At 41.2% G+C, this 19,807-nt stretch overlaps 2 protein-coding genes across 3 annotated transcripts in view; one reads left to right on the forward strand and one right to left on the reverse strand.

Moving 5' to 3' along the window:
• GDAP2 (ganglioside induced differentiation associated protein 2) overlaps window positions 1–15,801 on the reverse strand; it is a 77,862-nt gene extending 62,061 nt beyond the window's left edge. Inside the window, exons 1-3 of one of the 2 annotated variants that reach the window (XM_005677800.3) lie at window positions 15,610–15,801; window positions 5,056–5,298; window positions 3,313–3,452 (exon numbers count right to left, since the gene is read on the reverse strand). In XM_005677800.3, coding sequence (XP_005677857.1) covers window positions 3,313–3,452; window positions 5,056–5,231 — 316 coding nt within the window. In that variant the 5' untranslated portion in view covers window positions 5,232–5,298; window positions 15,610–15,801. Of the gene's footprint in view, window positions 1–3,312; window positions 3,453–5,055; window positions 5,299–11,546; window positions 11,638–15,609 lie in introns of those variants that run through there. The other variant, XM_018045975.1, reaches the window with a different exon arrangement.
• WDR3 (WD repeat domain 3) overlaps window positions 15,821–19,807 on the forward strand; it is a 39,166-nt gene continuing 35,179 nt past the window's right edge. Inside the window, exon 1 of the mRNA XM_005677798.3 lies at window positions 15,821–15,943. The gene's annotated coding sequence lies outside the window, so the exon portion shown is untranslated. The remainder of the gene's footprint in view (window positions 15,944–19,807) is intronic.

The following is a 19,807-nucleotide window of genomic DNA, read 5'->3' on the forward strand; positions in this document are numbered from 1 at the left end:
GTTATATCTTCTTGATGAACTGATCCCTTTACCACCATATGGTGACTTCTATCTCTTCTGAACAATTCTGACAGAAAGTCTGTTTTATCCAATATAAGTATGGCCACTCCTACTCTCTCTTGGTTTCTATTTGCATGGATTATCTTTTTTTAGTCTCTTCACTTTCAGCCTGTGTCATTAAAGCTAAAGTGAATCTCTTGTAAACAGCATATTGTTGGAATTTTTTTTTTAATCCTTCAGCTACTCTGTGTCTTTTAGTTGGAGAATTTAGTCCTGCATTTAAAATTACTGATAGGTAATTATTGTCATTTTAACTGTTTCATGGTTTTTTCAGTCCTTTATCCTTTAGTCCTCTCTTACTGTATTGTTTTTTTTTTTAACTAGTATGCTTTGATTTTGTTCTCTTTATCTTTTGTGTATCTATCATTACCTTTTGTGTATCTATCATAGGTTTTTTCTTTGTAGTTATCATGAGGATTACAGATCTTATAGATCTGTAATTAAACATCTTATAGATTTAATTGTCTATTTTAAGCTGATAACAAACCTTCACTTGTGATGTTATAAAATGATGCATCTGATACTGTTAGTGCTTTCAGTAGAAATGATGTATTATCACCTCTGAGTCTCATAAGTTAAAATCCCGGGGAATGTCTATTCATTTATTTATTAGCTACTGAAAGGATGCCTTTACTGTTCTTGGTACTGGGAACACAGAGGACAGTAAGACATGCAGTTCCTGTCCTCATGGAGTTCAAAGTTTAGTGGGGACATAATCATTACATAAACAATTCATATAATTACAATTAAGAGCTCCAAGAGAAGTACTGCAGGCTGGGAGCATATACCACAGGTAGAATAACCAATTCTGAAGTAAAAGAAAATAGTGCTTTCAGGAAGAGATGTAAGCAAAGACTTAAGAATAAGAGTTAAGAATTAAGAGAAAACAACAGTACATGCAAAATTGAAAAGGAGCTGGATGACAAGGCAACGGGAGATCAGTTTAGTTCAGGCACATTGAGGAAGGTAAAAGGGGAAGTGAGTGAGCGAGATCTTGCAAGGCCCTGGAGACCAGTATAAGGAGTCAGGATTTTATTTTAAGTGTAATGAGAGGCCACTAAATGGTTTGAAGCAGGGGAGCAATAAGAAGGGATTTACAATTTAAAAAGAAAATACTTCCTGTATGTGGAAAACAGGTTTATGAAAAGAATGGATGTAGGGAAACCAGTTGGGAGGAAGGCAATGACTATAATCCAGATGGGGATGATGGCAGCACAGGCTAGGAGGAAGGTAGCGGTAACACAGAGAGATTCAAGATTGGTTTAGGGCTTAATGACAGATATGTGGGGAAAAAGAAAGAGCAAAGTGTTAACCCTAAAGCTTTTTGCATGAAAAATGCGGTGGTTGATGATAGTGCCATTTTACTGAGATTGCAAATTCTCACCGAAGAAAAGCTGTTAGACTGAGCTTTCCCATTCTGAACTTGGGTGATTAATGTTTTAAATTTACTGCAATACTTTTATATTCATCCCTGTCAATTTTTTCCATTTTTTGGCTCATACTTCCAGTCAGTTCTGATATTTAAGAATCTTTAGTCTAGAACCTAATGGCTCTCCTCTTACTTCTTTTACCATTTATCATCATCTACAGATTCGGTTAAGTCATACTTTGTAATCATTTACTAAGTTGTTATTAAAAATGTTAAAAAGAGAACAGAAGTATTTAGCCCTTTAGTGCATCACTGATAATCTTTCTCCAGGTTGGCACTGATTCATTAAGCAATACAACTGAGGAGTGTAGCTAGCACCATATACAATACTGAACGCTTAGGATGTGCCTAGCACTTAATACGGAGAAAGCAATGGCACCCCACTCCAGTGCTCTTGCCTGGAAAATCCCATGGACGGAGGAGCCTGGTGGACTACAGTCCATGGGGTCGTGAAGAGTTGGAAACGATTGAGCGACTTCACTTTCACTTTTCACTTTCATGCACTGGAGAAGGAAATGGCTACCCACTCCAGTACTCTTGCCTGGAGAGAATCCCAGGGACGGCAGAGCCTGGTGGGCTGCCGTCTATAGGGTCGCACAGAGTCAGACATGACTGAAGTGACTTAGCAGCAGCAGTAGCACTTAATATCCATTACATAATTTATTCTTCATGATACTCTCCAAAGATATGCTGCTAAAAACTGAGTTTGTATGTTGTAAACTTAAATTTCGTTATTTGTTTTTTTTAAGTCGTAAGTCCAGATTTAAGGTGTAAGTGAGAATATGTGCGCACACACACACACACACAGAGGCCATCAGGAATTTTTCCAGACCGGTTTCTGTTACTCTTTCCAAAGAACTTCTCAATTTTATCCCTAATATGTTTTGTAATTTCTACATGTTTTTCATGGCATCATGCTTTTAGTTAAATTGAGGGCTTTTTTCCCCACTTCTCCCCTCACGGTCAAAGTTTAGTTTCTTGATCAGATAGGCTAACTCTTCTCTCTCTATCTCTTCTTTCATGGTCAACATTATAAATGTTCCTGTTCAAATTCTAATATCTTTATTAGGTTAGAAACAAACAGTCAGTGTTAAATGGCAGTGATCTAAGAAATGAAGACTTTTACATAGAAGGGATTTGTTGTTTACATTTTGAGAGAAATTGCTTTATTTCATAAGTATTTTTTATAAAATGGGATGACTAAATTTCACAATATTCTCTTTACACTCAAATAACAATAACAAAAAGTTGCCAGGTTGGCAAATTAAGAAAATAAATGCAAATAAAGTAAACAAGGTTCCTCCTATTTCCAATTCCAAAGAAATATTCCCAGAAGAATAACATTCTGGTTAAAACAAACAAACTAAAACAGCAAGTACAGAATTAACCCAGAATGTATTTGCTCTTAAAATGCATTTTGGTGTTTTTGCCAGTAATTCAATTTCATTACAGAAGTACAACATTGTTATGTTCAGGAGGTATATAAAAATTTCTCTATCAATATCAAAACTCAATAAAAAAAGCTTCAGTTTAGACAAAGCATAGTTGTTTTATAAGGCTTATCAGTGCAAGACAATATACAGCCAAGAAAACGTTACCAGGAATCTAACCGGCTATGACAACTGTCATTTTAAAATTCAGGAACACAACAGAGTTTTACTGAGTAAAAGTCTCAGCATTCAGTTTCTAACACATTGTGGGTTTATCAGAGGCTGTAATTTAACACCACCAAAAGAGCTACATCTACTTAGAATGAAAACTATACTTCAAACATCAAAATATATGCTTCCTAAGCACTAACAGACCTAAGAAAGTTCACTTACCTCTAAGTTTCTGGAGGTCCTCCTTCAAATCAGGCCCTGCAAGCATGAAGATACTTTCTGACACAGGATTCTTATCCGTAAGACTTTCATTGCTGGTATTCACAATAGCTGTGCAGTTCAGTAATGCCACATCTCCTTTCCTGAGGAAACAATAATTAAGAGCAAGTGGAGGGAAGAGGAGGCAGATGAGAATGCTAGTTTCTGATTCTTTCAAAACATTCTGTCTTCACTGCCTTCACAACATCGGTTTTACTAGTTCACAAGCTTAAGCAGTAGTAAAACGTTATTCCTAATTCAGAAAGGCTAATAAGGCATCTCAGATAGATCCTGAATGAAAAGTGTTACAACTGTGAAACCCATAAAGCTATCATGTCATTCCTTGGCTTCTTCCATATGGCTGTTACATTGTAACAGAAGTTATACAGAGCTGAAAGTAGGTGGTTTCTAAAAAGTTTAAACACAGCAACACTATTCATAATAGCCAAAAAGTGGAAACAACCCAAGTGTCCATCAACTAATGAACTGATAACTAAATGTGGTATACCCACGCATTGGAATATTACTTGGCCATAAAAAGGAATAAATTACTGATTCATACTACAACATAGATGAATCTTAAGAACATTATGCTACATCACAATTGATTCCATTTATATGAAATGTCCAGAATAGGCAAATCTAGAGTTAAAAGTAGATTAGTGGTTGACTGGAGCAGAGAGTTGGGAGTGGGTACATTTATTTACTAGCTCACAAAATTGAGCAATAGTAAAGAAGTTGTTCCTGACTCAGAGAGGCTAATATACCATATCAGTTCTTGAATACAAGTGCTAAAACCTTGAAACTCACAAAACCATCATGCCATTCTTTTGCTTCTTTCTTAAGAGATGAGAATAAGACAGGGAGTGACAGCTAATGGGTACAGGACTTTGGGTTGATGAAAACTGTCCATGGTGATGGTTGTACAACTTTGTGAATGTACTGAAAACCACTGACTTGTACACTCTAAATTAGTGAATTGTATAATATATGAATTGGGGGTTCTCAGCTGGCTCAGTGAGTATAGAATGTACCTGCAATGCAGGAGATGTGAGTTCAACCCCTGGGTTGGGAAGATCCCCTGGAGGGCATGGCAACACACTCCAGTATTCTTACCTGGAAAATCCCATGAACAGAAGAGGCTGGTGGACTACAGTCCATAGGATTGCAGAGTCAGACATGACTGAAGTAACTGAGCATGCATGCATGATATATGAATTGCATCTCAATGAAGCTTTTTTAGAAACAGCTTTTTAAAACAGTTTTTTTAATAAACAGAAGTGTACTACTACTACCAATACATGCAACAATATAGCTCAGTTCTCAAATAATTATTCTGAATGAAAGAGGCCAGACTAAAAAAAAAGCACATGATTCCATTTCTAGAAAATGCAAACTAATCTATAGTGACAGAAAGATGAATGGTTGCTTGGGGATGTAGAAACAGGGAGGAGCAGGAGAAACGGATTACCAAGAGATACACTGACTGGTTCACAGGTGTATGCATGTCAAAATTTACCAAGCTGTACACTTTAAGTGAAGTTTATTGTATATCACTTATGTCTCTATAAAGCTGTAAGTGTACATGAAAAGTAATATTTCAATAATGAGGTTTTACAAAAAGAGCTTAGAAAAAATTATGAAAAAAAGAATTTAGAAGAAATTATGAGCATATTATATCACGATATGATTTAAACAAGGAATTACCAAAGAACTACTTTTCCATTGATATCCTTATTATAAAGAAAAGGTGATCTAATAGTCTCTTCCTGGTATGTTTCAGCTGCAATCGCAGAAGCATTTAACTGATCTTCACAAGAGTTGCCCCAGCTTGGCAGTGTATCCACATCCACAAACTGGGAAGGTGCACCCAAGGGATCCATGGAACGGAAACTTCAGCTTGTCTTTTCCCAAATTTCTCAGCAATTCAATATTCACTGGGGACTTTAGCTTAAGAGAAAAGAAAGAATCATTTTAATAGAGAAGCATAGATACTCCTTTACTTCTATTAGAGCAAAAAACAAAACTCTACTGTGAAATGCTCCAATAGGACATTGTGTGATTACAGTCACTTACATAGTCCATTAAAAAATCAAATGTACAACAATGAATTACTATGGTTTTTTTTTTAAACAGAAAGAGAGATTATTTACATATAAACTATTTTCAAAGAATTAGTCATTCAAATAATCACATGGCCCACCAGTTCTACTTTCCAGAAACACAAGACTATTCACTCAACATTCTTTGAGTGTCTGCTACTGGCAGGGTGAGGGGAGTGTTAGACGTTGCAAGAGATACCAAGACAAATATTACGTACAACTTAAAGAGTTCAGTCTAACATAGAGAGTGAGAAGCAGGGAGGTTACTGCAATCAGGTAGTAAGAGATAACAAAGGTCTCAACTACGTAGAGAAGCAGGAAGAGAGGAAAGTATAGATTTGTGAGGCAACATACGAAGGAAGCCTTAACAGGAGCTGATGATTTAGAGAATATAGGGTATGAGGCACTGATGTGGTAGGAAGCTGGTTGTACAGAAATGTGGAAATTAAAAAAGAAGAGTGATAGGAAGACACACAGTGTCAAGTACCACAGAGAGCTCATGGGAAATTTAACATGAGAAAAGGATACTTCATTTGCCAATAAGTCAAACAGCTGTTTCAGTAAAACGGTAGATTCACTCATTCAATAAATCTTTGGAAGCATCTGTTAGGTGTCAAGCATTGTTTTAGTCACTGGGGACACACCGGTGAATAAGGTAGAGCAGTCTCTGCTAAGCAGTCCCTTAGAGAGCTCATGCTTCCCTGAAAGGACATGAAGAAGAAACAAGCAAGCAAGCAGGTGTCTAACAGAATGGCTGGAGGCATAAGTGTTACGAGGAAAAGGTGATATTTGAGCAGAGAGCTAAATAAAGTGAGAGAGCTCTATGGGGGTTGTGTCAGACCAAGGCAATAGCAAATACAAAGGCCAAAAGGGCAGGAGGGAAGGTACTCTGTTCCAGGAAGAGTGTGGAGGCTGGTCTCGGTTAGAGCAGAATGAGCTAGATAATGAGTAGCAGGTGATGAACTTGGTGAGCAAGGAAAGGTCAGATGAATCAGTCTGTAAGTCATGATAAGAGGTTTAGATCTTAACACAAATAAGGGCAAGCTACTAGAAGATCCCTATAGAGATAATGATTAATATAAATAATATTTGAAAAGATTCCTCTAGCTACAGTGAAACTGAGTGGGGGCAAGAGTAAAGAGAGTGCAGAGACCGGGAGAAAACAGGTGGAGTAATCCAGGTGAGAGAGTGATGAGGGTGGTGAGGGTGGTGAGGAATGGCTAGAACTGGATGAGTTCTGAAGACAGAGGCAACAAGACCTTCTAAATGCACCTGAGGGGTAAGGGAAAAGAGCAAAGATTACTCTTAGATATTCTGCTTGAGCAGGCAAATAGATGGTAATGCTATTTACAGAGAAAGAGAAGACTGGAGTAGGTTACAGGTGCAGTAATAATCAAGGTATTTTTTTCCTTATGTTTCTGCCTGTGTTAGGTTTGAAATGCCCATTATATGCTCAAGTATTTGTATCCGACATGTAATTGGTTACCTGAGACTAGAGCTCAAAGAAGAAATCAGGTTAAATTTGTAAAATTGGAGGTCTCAGCATATAGATGCTATTTAAACTTATGGGAACTGGGCAAGACCACAGAGACAGAGAATGCAAATAAAGAAAAGACCCAAGGACTCAGTCCTAAGGCAAAATTTGGAGGTTGGAAAAGAATAAAACTAAAAAAAAAGAGAGAGAAAGAGAAAAGGATTGATAGGAATGGAAGGAAGATCTGGAAAAGTGTGGTAACAAAAGCTAAGTGAAAAAAACAACTTTAGATGGGATGCTCAAGAAGGATCATCCAGGGTTAAATGCTACTGAAATATGGAGGAACAGGACTAAAAATTAGGGCATATGGTAAGTGAAAGATTGCTGGTAACATACATACAGGAGAGCAGACAGATGATTAGGGAATGACAGCTGCTGTGTGAACTTCCTGAGAAGTTTTTCTGTATGATCCTAATGTTCGTTAAGAGTCAAGGAAAACAAGGATGCCCTTCTATACCTACTTTCTTGGTGTTTCTTGCTGAGAGACATGGGATACTAATGGGATGAACTACAGATCTGATACAATATTCTAATTCCTGTACCAACACTGTGTGGGAGGAAATGTGCTCATTTATATCACAATCTCAGAAAGGTCTTGCAGATCATGAAAGCAGTGAATGTGTTTGTCGTTCAGCTGTGTGTGACTCTTTGCAACCCCATGGACTGTAGCCCACCATAGGCTTCTCTGTCTATGGGGATTCTCCAGGTATCCCCTGGAGAATACTGGAGTGGGTAGCCACTCCCTTCTCTAGTACATCTTACTGACTCAGGAGTGACCCCAGGTCTCCCACATTGCAGGCAGATTCTTTACCATCTGAGCCACCAGGGAAGCCCAATTTTGTATCAAAGGATTATTCTCATTTAAGTACTGCTTTGATGCTATTTTGAAATAAAGAAACAAATTCTATCTAGAAGCTGATGTTCAGTCCTGTCCAATCAGCCTTTGAAACTAGAATGTGTGTTTTTGTATGTGTGTTCAGTCATGTCCGACTCTTTGCAGCCCCATGGACTGTAGCCTGCCAGGCTCCTCTGTATATGGAATTTTCCAGGAAGGAATACTGCAGTAGATTGCCATTTCCTACTCCAGAGGAAACTAGAGGCAACCACATGTCCTGTTGATCCGTTCACAAGTATTCAGCCTGGAACTGGACAACTGAATAGAGAAAACGTGAAGGCTACATTCACCGTCTATGGCTGAGCTGCTTTGAGTTCAACACAAAGACACTCTGTAGAAATTCATACTTTCCAAAAATTATCCAGATTTTTGGTGACTGACTCATGCTGAAACTTAACCAAAATATTAAAAAATCTATTAAAAATTTACTTTCATTTTGCAAACTTGGATGTGAAATTACAGGACAAAACCTTTACTTTAAGATAACTTTTTTCTCCAATTCTAAGTAATACTCTCTCATAGAACACTTGAAAAATACCAAAAAGGAGAGAAAAAACTTTCAAAATCTGATGTAGTTCCTACTTTTTTCTATGATAGGTACATATAATACAATTTTGAATCCAGTTTATTTAGTATTTTAAGGTAAAAATTGGTTCCAAATAGGAAAAGGAGTACTTCAAGGCTGTATATTGTCACCCTGCTTATTTAACTTAAATGCAGAGTACATCATGAGAAACGCTGGACTGGAAGAAACACAAGCTGGAATCAAGATTGCTGGGAGAAATATAAATAACCTCAAATATGCAGATGGCGCCACCCTTATGGCAGAAAGTGAAGAGGAACTCAAAAGCCTCTTGGTGAAAGTGAAAGAGGAGAGTGAAAAAGTTGGCTTAAAGCTCAACATTCAAAAAACGAAGATCATGGCATCTGGTTCCATCACTTCATGGGAAATAGATGGGAAAACAGTGGAAACAGTGTCAGACTTTATTTGGGGGGGCTCCAAAATCACTGCAGATGGGGACTGCAGCCATGAAATTAAAAGACGCTTACTCCTTGGAAGAAAAGTTATGACCAACCTAGATAGCACATTCAAAAGCAGAGAGATTACTTTGCCAACAGAGGTTTGTCTAGTCAAGGCTATGGTTTTTCCAGTGGTCATGTATGGATGTGAGAGTTGGACTGTGAAGAAAGCTGAGTGCCGAAGAATTGATGCTTTTGAACTGTGGTGTTGGCGAAGACTCCTGAGAGTCCCTTGGACTGCAAGGAAATCCAACCAGTCCATTCTGAGGGAGATCAGCCCTGGGATTTCTTTGGAAGGAATGATGCTAAAGCTGAAACTCCAGTATTTTGGCCACCTCATGCAAAGAGTTGACTCATTGGAAAAGACTCTGATGCTGGGAGGGATTGGGGGCAGGAGGAGAAGGGGATGACAGAGGATGAGATGGCTGGATGGCATCACTGACTCGATGGACGTGAGTCTGAGTGAACTCTGGGATTTGGTGGTGGACAGGGAGACCTGGCGTGCTGCGATTCATGGGGTCGCAAAGAGTCGGACACGACTGAGCGACTGAACTGAACTGAAGGTAAAAATTTCCACATGAAATTGCACTTTGAGGTAGAAGTAGGTTGGTAAAAGCCTGGGCTCTGGGCTTCCCTAGTGGCTCAGATGGTAAAGAATCTGCCTGCAATGCGGGAGACCTGGGTCTGATCCCTGGCTGGGAAGATCCCTTGGAGAAGGGAATGGCTACCCACTCCAGTATTCTTGTCTAGAGAATTTCATGGATAGAGGAGCCTGATGGCCAACAGTCCACGGGGTCCCAAAGAGCTGGACATGACTGACTTCATGTCCAACACTTCACACTTCTGTAATCAGAAAGCCTGAGTTTGGGTCTAAGATCTACCACCTAATAATTCATGATCCTTGACTCTGAACCAGAGTTTTCTTATTTCTAAAAGAGTCAGACTGACAGTTCTTTTTGAGGATTAAATGATTATCATCTGTAAAATTGCACAGCAGACCACCTGGCACAGAGCGAGGCACAATAAACGCTGTGTTATAACCTTCTCAGTCAATATGAAAATCACCTGCACCATTGTTGAGATACAGATGCTTTCACATGTGGCAAAGACCAAGACACTGTCAAAGATTCCCTAACGACCACCACATAAAGCAGACACAAACTGCTGAATTAAGATATACTCTTATTTGTCTGCCCTTGTAATGATTTGTTAATCCCTAAAACACCTAGATCAACCCAACATCTGTTTTCACTGATTCTGCTCCTGTGCCACTAGGGAAAGAAAAATCAGAAATTATTCTCTCTGCTGCCAAAACAAATGCATGTTTTCTTGTGTCTGCTGGGCCCTCCATCAACACTGAGAGAAAATTGTTTGAGTCATTCTTGGATGACTATGCTACTCCACACAGCATCTGTGGTAGACAGCCTTCAAGATGTCTTTAAATGATACCTGCTTTCTGATATAAATGCCCCTGTGTAGACCTCTTCCTTATGAATAAGGCTGGCCAATGTACCCAACTGGATATTGCAGAAACGACAGCGTGTGACTTTCAAGGATGGATCATAAAAGATATTGTGGCTTCCGCCATGCTCATTTGGACTGCCTGTTCTGGGGAAGTGAGCTCTCATGATGTGGGGACACACTCATGCAGCTCATGAAAAGGCCCCTGTGTGGAGAAACTGAGTTCCTGCCAACAACCACCAGCAACGGCCAGACACAGGAATGAATCACCTTGCATCCTCCAGGCCCAGCTGACATCTTGACCACAACCTCATGAGAAACCCTGAGCCAGAGCCACACGACTAAGCAACTTTTGAATTCCTGACCCATAAAACTGAGAGGTAATAAATGCTTATTTGCCTATTATGTACCAGGTATTCATTCATTCAAGCACTGTTAAGTGCTGAGTCTCTAGTGGAAAAGACAGCCCCACAAAAATCACACAAACTTATAATCATAGCAATAAATACATATTGCTACAACAAAGGGGAGGCTCTTTAGGCTGAAGAAGCAGAGAATGTCTCGTTTGGAAAGTGAGCATTGAGACCAAAAGTAGCAGAAGCGTTCTAGGGACAGCAGAAAGAGGACGTCTGGGAGCCTTAAGGTACCAAAAAGCCTAAGACACTAAATAAACAAAAGAAGGCCACTATGGAAGGTATGGTGAGCCAGGAGGTATCAGATCTGTTAGAAATATGCTTTCTAATCTTTACAGTACTCTCACAAAGTAGGTATTCAGTCCAGTTCAGTCGCTCAGTTGTGTCTGACTCTGCGACTCCATGAATCGCGGCACGCCAGGCCTCCCTGTCCACCACTAACTCCCGGAGTCTACCCAAACCCATGTCCATCGAGTCGGTGATGCCATCCAGCCGTCTCATCCTCTGTTGTCCCCTTCTCCTCCTGCCCCCAATCCTTCCCAGCATTAGGGTCTTTTAAGTATTGGAGTTTAAGCTTCAGCATCAGTCCTTCCAATGAACACCCAGGACTGATCTCCTCTGGGATGGACTGGTTGGATCTTCTTGCAGTCCAAGGGACTCTCAAGAGTCTTCTCCAACACCACAGTTCAAAAAAAACTCTTATTTTACAATTAGGGCCTCAAGAACCAGAGACTCAATCAACAGCTCAAGGTAACAGAACTAGTAAGTAGTACCTTGAGATCCAGATCAAAGACCAGCTGACAATAAAACCCAGGTCATTTCCATTACATCATACCATATTGCCTCTCTTCTTTTCCTGATGCTCTGAGAAAAGAGAAGTCAGTGTTCAAATCACCTTCTCTACAAATCAAAATGTCTCTATCTTCATTCACTCTTTTCAGCTTGCAAGGGATTTTCAGTGTATTTCATACTTTTAAGCTCGCCAAATCACCTTCATTTAAGCCTTTTACTGCACCTGACTAGATCTCCTCTAAGGGAAGGTAATAACATTGAGTTTCCCTTCACAACATCTGATCTCTCCTTCCCCTGAGTCTCCTACTCCAATTTTTTTTTCCTACCCCATTTCTTCAGAATACCAACAAACTCCACATTTCACTTTTTAAGAGTAGTCTGTTTCATAGCTCTACTTTCTTTTCCTCCATGTACTTAACCCACTGCAGCTCTGCTTCCATCTTTGTAACACTAAACCTGCTTCTTCAAGGTCAACAATAATTCTCCAAATGTCAAGTCCAAGAGCTAATTTAATTAAATTTTAGCTGCATCTACTATTTATTATTCCCTTCTTGAAACTCTACTACCTTCTTTGATAGTACACTTTAGCGGTTCTCCTATATCTCCAACCACATCTTGTCAGTATAATATAAATGCGTAGTAAGAAATATTCAGAGCTCTTACTGCAGGGCAAAGTTCAATGGTATTATATGAAAGTGTCATGGTATTTAACAAAGGGTGAATTCTTTTTCAGTTTCGCCTCTAAATAGAAACATATTTTTCTCGTTAAAAAGAGATTTAAATCCCCCCTTCCCTCAACACACATACCTTGGAAATAAACCAAATGGAGCAGCAAAGCCAAGCTAGTCAGGACAAACTGATCCCCGATCCTTCAGGAAAAGGGGTTCTTAACATTCTTGGGATCATAGACTCCTTTGAGAAAGATAAACACCCTTTTACCAAACTGTGAGTACATGAGCTCATACAAGCACTGATCTGGAAATAAATCTGAGGGGTTTCAGACTCAATTAGTAATCCCACTGATAAAAGAAGACAGAGTGCTCAGGTGATGGAAAGAGGAGAGAAAGGCTATAATAATCTACAGCTGTATACAGAATTTCACAGGGGGCTTCCCGGCTGGCGCAGTGGTAAAGAATCTGCCTGCCAATGCAGGTTCAGTCCTTGGGTCAGGAAGATCCCCTGGAGTAGGAAATGGCAACCCACTCTAGTATTCTTGCCTGGAAAATTCCATGGACAGAGGAGCCTGGTGGGCTACAGTCCACAGTGTCTCAAAGAGTCGGACACGACTGAGCAGACACACACATACAGAATTTTGGAAAGCATTAAAGAAGAGCAGGACTTTCTACTGAAAATCAATTGCTCATTCCTGTATTTTAAATAGTTTCATAAGCAAACACAAAACCTTAGTAAAAAGGCTCCTGAAGCAAGACTTTTATGTCCCAGAATCTGAAAGTTTACCTAGAACAAACAGAAGATTCCAGAATCAGGCCTACTTCCTTAGCCATACTATCTTACGGGTTGTCTTCAGTACCTGCCTAGATGAGGATAAAGAGAACTCACAATGTACCTTTTATAATTCAAATTTGTAATGAGTATAAATAGTTCTTATTACAGTGTAGCTTGTCTTTTTTCTCAAAATCTTGTCATCTTCTAGTTTAAGAAGTCCTCTAAATAGTGCTTTATAAGAATAACTAGATTGGCTAGAGAGATCAGATTTTTAATGTTCAAGACAGGGCAGAATCAGGCAGAACATCTTAGATCACTGTCTCAAAAAAACCCAATATTTTGCCTGAATAAGGAGAAAACTATATCATTTAAAAGAGAAAAGAACTCCAAATCTTCTTGTTCTTCAAAATGCTTACACTGATTAGACAGGTCTGTATAAAAGTACAGAGTTGCTGGTCCGTGCTTTTGATCTTCACTAATTACCAGCTCTATTTCATTGTTTTTGCATAAATTATAAGTTTACCATTCTTTATATCTTTGTATGTCAATATTTAAAATTTCAGGATACATTAGATACATCTGCATAATACCCCTACCCCAACACCAAATCTATTATATTTGAGAATCATTCTATGCAAATATAAAGAATGACTTTTTTAAACAAAAGAACAAATGGAAGCAGTCAAATTATGTCAACAATAAATACAGTTTAAGAGAAATATTTCTAAGCTGTGTTGGTGACCCAGGTCAAATCTAACACCATCATTCAAAACCAGCCAAAGCACAAGCTCCAATGGTGAGTTAGTACTACCAACTTTATATTAAAAGAACTTTACTATGTTTCAATTACAATATTAATACATTGAGCAATTCTGAAACTTTGAAAACTAAGTTTATGCTCTTGAAGTGGTGTATTGGGAAGCATTCATTCATAGTTGATCTTAAAACAACTTTTATTAAAATTATATTTTCTATTTGTGGTTGTCCCTCCCCATAATATTTAATAACATTAATTTTAAGAGAGAAAATCATGACTCATTCAAATACAAAAATGAACATGGTTTAAGATTTAACTCACAAAGGAACCTGCCAGATGGCTGATAAAAGGGAGGCCCATAAATCAGGTACCTTAATAGATCAAGAATACTGAACCCAAAGTATACGAGGCAAAATCAAACATTTAAGAGACATTTCCATGTCTGTAGACAAAATTATTTAGTATTTACAACAGCAAAATAGATTTCTTAGAATCCAGATAATCCAAGGGGTATCATCGAGACTGAATCTAGACTAGTGAATCACATTTATTTCTCATATATATAAATATACACATTTTCATGTATGTAATATAATGCACATCATTTTAAGACATATTAACCATACCTCCATCCAGTCGTGTCCGCCTCTTTGTGACCCCATGGACTGGAGCCCACCAGGCTCCTCTAACCATGAGGATTCTCCAGGCAAGAACACTGGAGTAGGTTGCCATTTCCTTCTCCAGGGGATCTTCACCACCCAGGGATCCAACCCACATCTCTTAAATCTCCTGCACAGGCAGGCGGGTTCTTTACCTCTAGCGCCACCTGGGAAGCCCAGGTTCCCATACACGTTCACCTAAAGGCTCCATTCCTCAACAAACTTACTGAAATAATGTCTATTGCTACAATTACTTCCCTTCTCATTCATCACAGTAAGCTTCTTTCAAACACCTACACTTTTACGTCTATTTACAGCCTGATCATATCCATTCTTTACTATGGCAATTTTCTTGAATAAGGCAGACTAGGTGATCATGTCTTAAAAACTCAAGACACGCCCGAAGAAAATCAGATAATATACGTAAAGTCTAATTTCGAGGCTGGCTGAAGCTATCCTGTACAGTAAGTGACGGACAGTCTTATTTTATATAGCTCTATGTTAACTCTAATTTTCCACAGCTACAGACATCAGAACTCCTTCCTGTGCAGAACACTCCTAGGCAGCCCAAGAATAAATCGGACGGAACTACAAGAGAGAAAAGCTAATTCCGACTTGATAATAGAGCACCTAAAGCCTCAATTATCAAGCAAGGAGGAGTCAGCGCTGGTCACTTCCCCCTCCTGCGGCCAAGGAGCGGAAACTGAAAGCCAGACCAATGTCACTCCAGGGACTGCGGGGATCCAGACAACTCAGCATCCTGGGCTCGGTGCCTACTCAGCTCTGATTCGAGCCGGGCTTTCGATTCGTGGAACGCCCAGTCCACACGGGCGCCCACACAGACTCGACTCTGGAGCTACAACCAGCAGGACACCGGGCCACCCAATTTCATCTGCACCCCAGGGCGCGCGTCTCCCCGAGGGCAACAGCAGCACTGCTCCTCGCGCCCGGCTCTGCCTACTCTCTATATTCTGGTGGGCAACTTGTCCCTGACAGCGCCTCGGGCGAGAGGAACCCGAGCAACAGCAGCAAGAGAAGCACCAGGCTCTTTTTTGCAGAGAACGGACAGAACCAGCCTTCTCCTCCCGCTCCCACAGCCGGGGCCAAGCCCCGCGCGCAGCCCGCCGCGCCCCCGGCCCGCTCCGTCCCGCCTTTCCTCCCGGCCTCCGTCCCGCCTCTCACAGCATTCCGGTGGTTCCATCCGCGTGGCAGGCGTGACGGGCTAAGTTCCTCGTGGAGAGTGGCCGAGCTGCATCGCCGGACAGCCCTTGCCAGGCGTTAGGCAGGTAAGACGAGCCAAAGTCCCAAGAGGCTGGAATGACCAGCTGCAGGAGCAGTGAGCTGCGAAACACCGCCTTCCGCTCCCGGCTGGTGCTCGCCAATCGGAGCCCGACTCTTACGTCATTTCCCCCAGAAGGCAAAGGGAACGTTGGGCGGAAGAGGGTCCGTGAGCGGACCCGGAAGGGGTGCGTTCGATGGGCGGGTTTAATCTGCTCCAAGCCGCGTGGAGTCCCAGGTAGGTACCAAAGGTGCGCTGCGGTCGAACGCCTTTGCTCGGTTCCTCGGATTTTTTGGTTCCGGCAGAGGCCTTCGTGGTCCTAGCAGCAGACGAAGCAGGGGGATTTGGGGCCGGTCTTGAGGGTGAATGAGTGCCCCACCGCCGTCTTGGGAGGGCGCGGACGAACGCCGGAGGTTCACCGGTGAGATGAAGAGCGAGTTGACCGGCGCCTGCAGGGCTCGCTTAAAGAGGCTCTGGCAGCGTGGTGGTTGTCCGGAACCCCCACCTCAGCCTCTCCTGTCTAAAGACTTGGTTTAGACGTCTGATAGGTCTGTTACCGCGGTCCAGCCTTGCAGCGCATCGTAGAAGCATGTTTCAGGGTACTATGGGTTAGGAAGCAGGGAGAAAGGAGCATAGAGAAAGGTTAAGTTGTGAACTGTCCCCCAAAAGAGTAGAAATATATGTGTGTGAGACACAAGTGACCAGTACTAAGTTGTGTGAAAGATCGTGGAAGTATTGATACAATACAAAGACTTTAGCTTCGAAGGAAGTGGGTCTCAGAGGAAGACACTTAGGTAGACGGGAGAACGCACGTTATTCTAAGTACAGTGTGAAGGAAGGCAAGGTAACAGGACAAGGAGGGAAACCAACTAGCCTGACAGACAAGGTTATGCGAGACGTAAAGAGGAATGGGTAGGATGAATTCTTGCGAACTGTCGTTTGGCCCTTAAAGGGCTTCGGGGTAGGAGCAGCATGTTTGAAAAGATTAGTCAGGGAGTATTAATGGCTTTTAAAAAGGAAAGAATGAAAAACATGGAGGTGGGAGTGCTACATAGAAAATTAGTGCCGGAACCCAGTGATAAAGAGCTGAAACAGAAAGAAGTGGAAAGAGAGAAAGGATCCCACTTCAGAGAAACAAGTTTCTGAAGAGAGAGGACAGGGGCAAAGAGAAGTAGTTTAGTGGTTAAAAGAAGAAATTTGTTGGAGTTTAGATTCTAACCTGGCTTTGGCATTTAAAACCAACTGAATGATGTTGGGCTAGCTATTTCGCATCTCTCTGCCTAGATTCCCTGTCTGTAAAATGGGGTAAGAATAGTACTGTGCAAGGTAATTGTGAAGGACTTTTAAAAGTGCTTTACATGTATTAGAGCTTCCCTGATAGCCTTTACTCAGTTGGTAAAAAATCTGCCTGCAATGCAGGAGACCCTGATTTGATTCCTGGGTTGGGTAAATCCCCTGGAGAAGGGATAGGCTACCCACTCTGGTTTTCTCCGGCTTTTCTTGTGGCTCAGCTGGTAAAGAATCCGCCCACAGTGAGGGAGACTTGGGTTCGATCCCTGCATTGGGAAGATCCTCTGGAGATGGGAAAGTCAACCCACTCCAGTATTCTGACGGAGAAGTCCATGGACGGTATCGTCCATGGGGGTCGCAAAAAGTTGGACACAACTAAGTGACTTTCAGTTTACATGTATTAACCCACTTAATTAACTCAACTACTATATGTAATTATCTGCATGTTTACTCAGTTATATACATTTTATGTATTAGTTACCAGATAGTAAGCACTCTTAACGTATTGGTTGCTTAAATAATATTAATGAGCCACTGCTGCTGCTAAGTCACTTCAGGTTACTGCAAAGTTTTGCACCTGAATGGCTTGGAGAGTTGTGTGTCGCAGAGCCAGAAAAAAAAATGAATAGGGTTCAGGAAGCAAGTTAGGTGTTTTTATACATACTAAATGTGACAGTGTAAGGTATTTGGATGGAGATGTCTGATAAGTTCTCAGAGCTCTGTAGTTAATATTACATCTGTGGGCAGGACTAGAAATAGAGATGCGGGAGTCCCTAGGCCTAGGCATGTTATATGAAGTCTCCAGGGAAGGTACTGTGGTCAGAGACTTCCAAAAAACAGTTACAGATAAGGCGCTGGGGCCGGGAGAGTAAGACGAACTGGGAAAGAACTGATCAAATGGCCTAGGTTAAGAGCATTATTGCCATGTTAATGTTATCTTTCCTTCATTTTTAACTGCCTTTATGTTGGTCCTTTTGAACTGTGGTGTTGGAGAAGACTCTTGAGAGTCCCTTGGACTGCAAGGAGATCCAACCAGTCCATTCTAAAGGAGATCAGCCGTGGGTGTTCTTTGGAAGGAATGATGCTAAAGCTGAAACTCCAGTACTTTGGCCACCTCATGCGAAGAGTTGACTCATTGGAAAAGACTCTGATGCTGGGAGGGATTGGGGGCAGGAGGAAAAGGGGACGACAGAGGATGAGATGGCTGGATGGCATCACCGACTCAATGGACATGAGTTTGAGTGAACTCCTGGAGTTGGTGATGGACAGGGAGGCCTTGTGTGCTGTGATTCATGGGGTCGCAAAGAGTCGGACACGACTGAGCGACTGAACTGAACTGAACTGATGCTGGTTCCTAGAAGAAAAATGAAGCCAGTGGGTGGTCATTAAAATATCAGTGAAGAGGAATATTAGTAAAAGCATTGAATATTTCCCTGTTAAAGTAGACTAAAACAAGACGTTGTACTCTGAAAGAGACACCCTGTAGCATTAAACCAATCTGAACCACCACCACCAACAAAAAAAACAGCTCTGAAAACTGTTTAGTATTGTGGTTTTTAGTTGCACAGGTGTTTCAGGGAACACTTCATATTTCCATACAACAGACAAGCTTGTTATCTCCACCTGTTGTCTCTTTCCTCCATAATATAGTGTTTCAGTGAATTTGATTCAGTTGTTACCAAACCAAACTTGGATCCGCTCACCCATGAGCTCTCAAGCTAATCTCCTGACATGGGATTGTGCTGAGGGAGAGTGCAACATTTATATTGTGAGCCCAAACAAGGAGAATGTGGGGTGGGGTGGGGGGGTAGGGGGGAGGCAATCCGCGTGTGTGCGCGTACACACACAGTTGGCTTTCAAAGAAATGTTTTTAAAGACAAAATGAGGGAGAGGAGGTGGGATGTGTAATCAACTGGTGGAGTGGTAATTGGGAATTAACACCATCAACCTGGTCCAGCCAGTTTGGGGTGTAAGTGCTGGTGGTCAGCATGCAGTTGACTTCTTCCTCCTGGTGGGGATATCAGTATCTGTGAAATAGCTCAAGGATATGACTCAGTATCATCTGTATAGCCCTTGAGAAGAAATTAAAGGTCCTTGATTTTGTTTAATGGCTAAATTATTAATATTTTGTCTTGATTAATTTCTTTGTTTCTTCATTTCTCACTTTTGATTAAATTTGCTCTTTGGAACTCAGGGAACTTTAGGAGACTAAAGTTTTTCTATAAACAGTAGGCAGATGGAGGGGAGTATTGTCTGACTTGGCAGTTTCGGGTTTCCCTGGTGGCTCAGTCCATAAAGAATCTGCATGCATTGCGGGGGACCTGGGTTTGATCGTTGGGTTGGGAAGCTCCCTTGGAGGGGGACATGGCAATCCACTTTATTGTTCACAGAGAAGCCTGGAAGGCTACAGTCCATGGGGTTGCAAAGAGTCGGATATGACTGAGCAGCTATCACACAGCACACACATAGTGTCCTCCTCAGTCACACAGGAACGACGGCATCTGTCAAAGATAGTGTGCAGCTTGTATTATTTTTCTGTTCCAAGGGAAGGTGGCTGCCCTGATTTGGAAATCAAGGATCAACCTACACATGTTACAGTACTTCTAAAAATGAGGAACTGTAGCAGCATCACCTGGGAACTTGTCAGACTTGAAAAATCTTGGGCCCCACCCCAGACCTACTGAATCAGAAATAGATACTAGGGAGGTGAGGTGGAGGTGGTTCCTACTATCTGTTTTCATAACCGCTTGGGTAATTTAGATACATTCTGGAGTTTTAGAGCTGCTGCGCTCAAAGATAAGTGACACCAGA

This window comes from Capra hircus, chromosome 3 (assembly GCF_001704415.2).
Source record: "Capra hircus breed San Clemente chromosome 3, ASM170441v1, whole genome shotgun sequence".
In the NCBI taxonomy this organism is placed as follows: Eukaryota; Metazoa; Chordata; class Mammalia; order Artiodactyla; family Bovidae; genus Capra; species Capra hircus.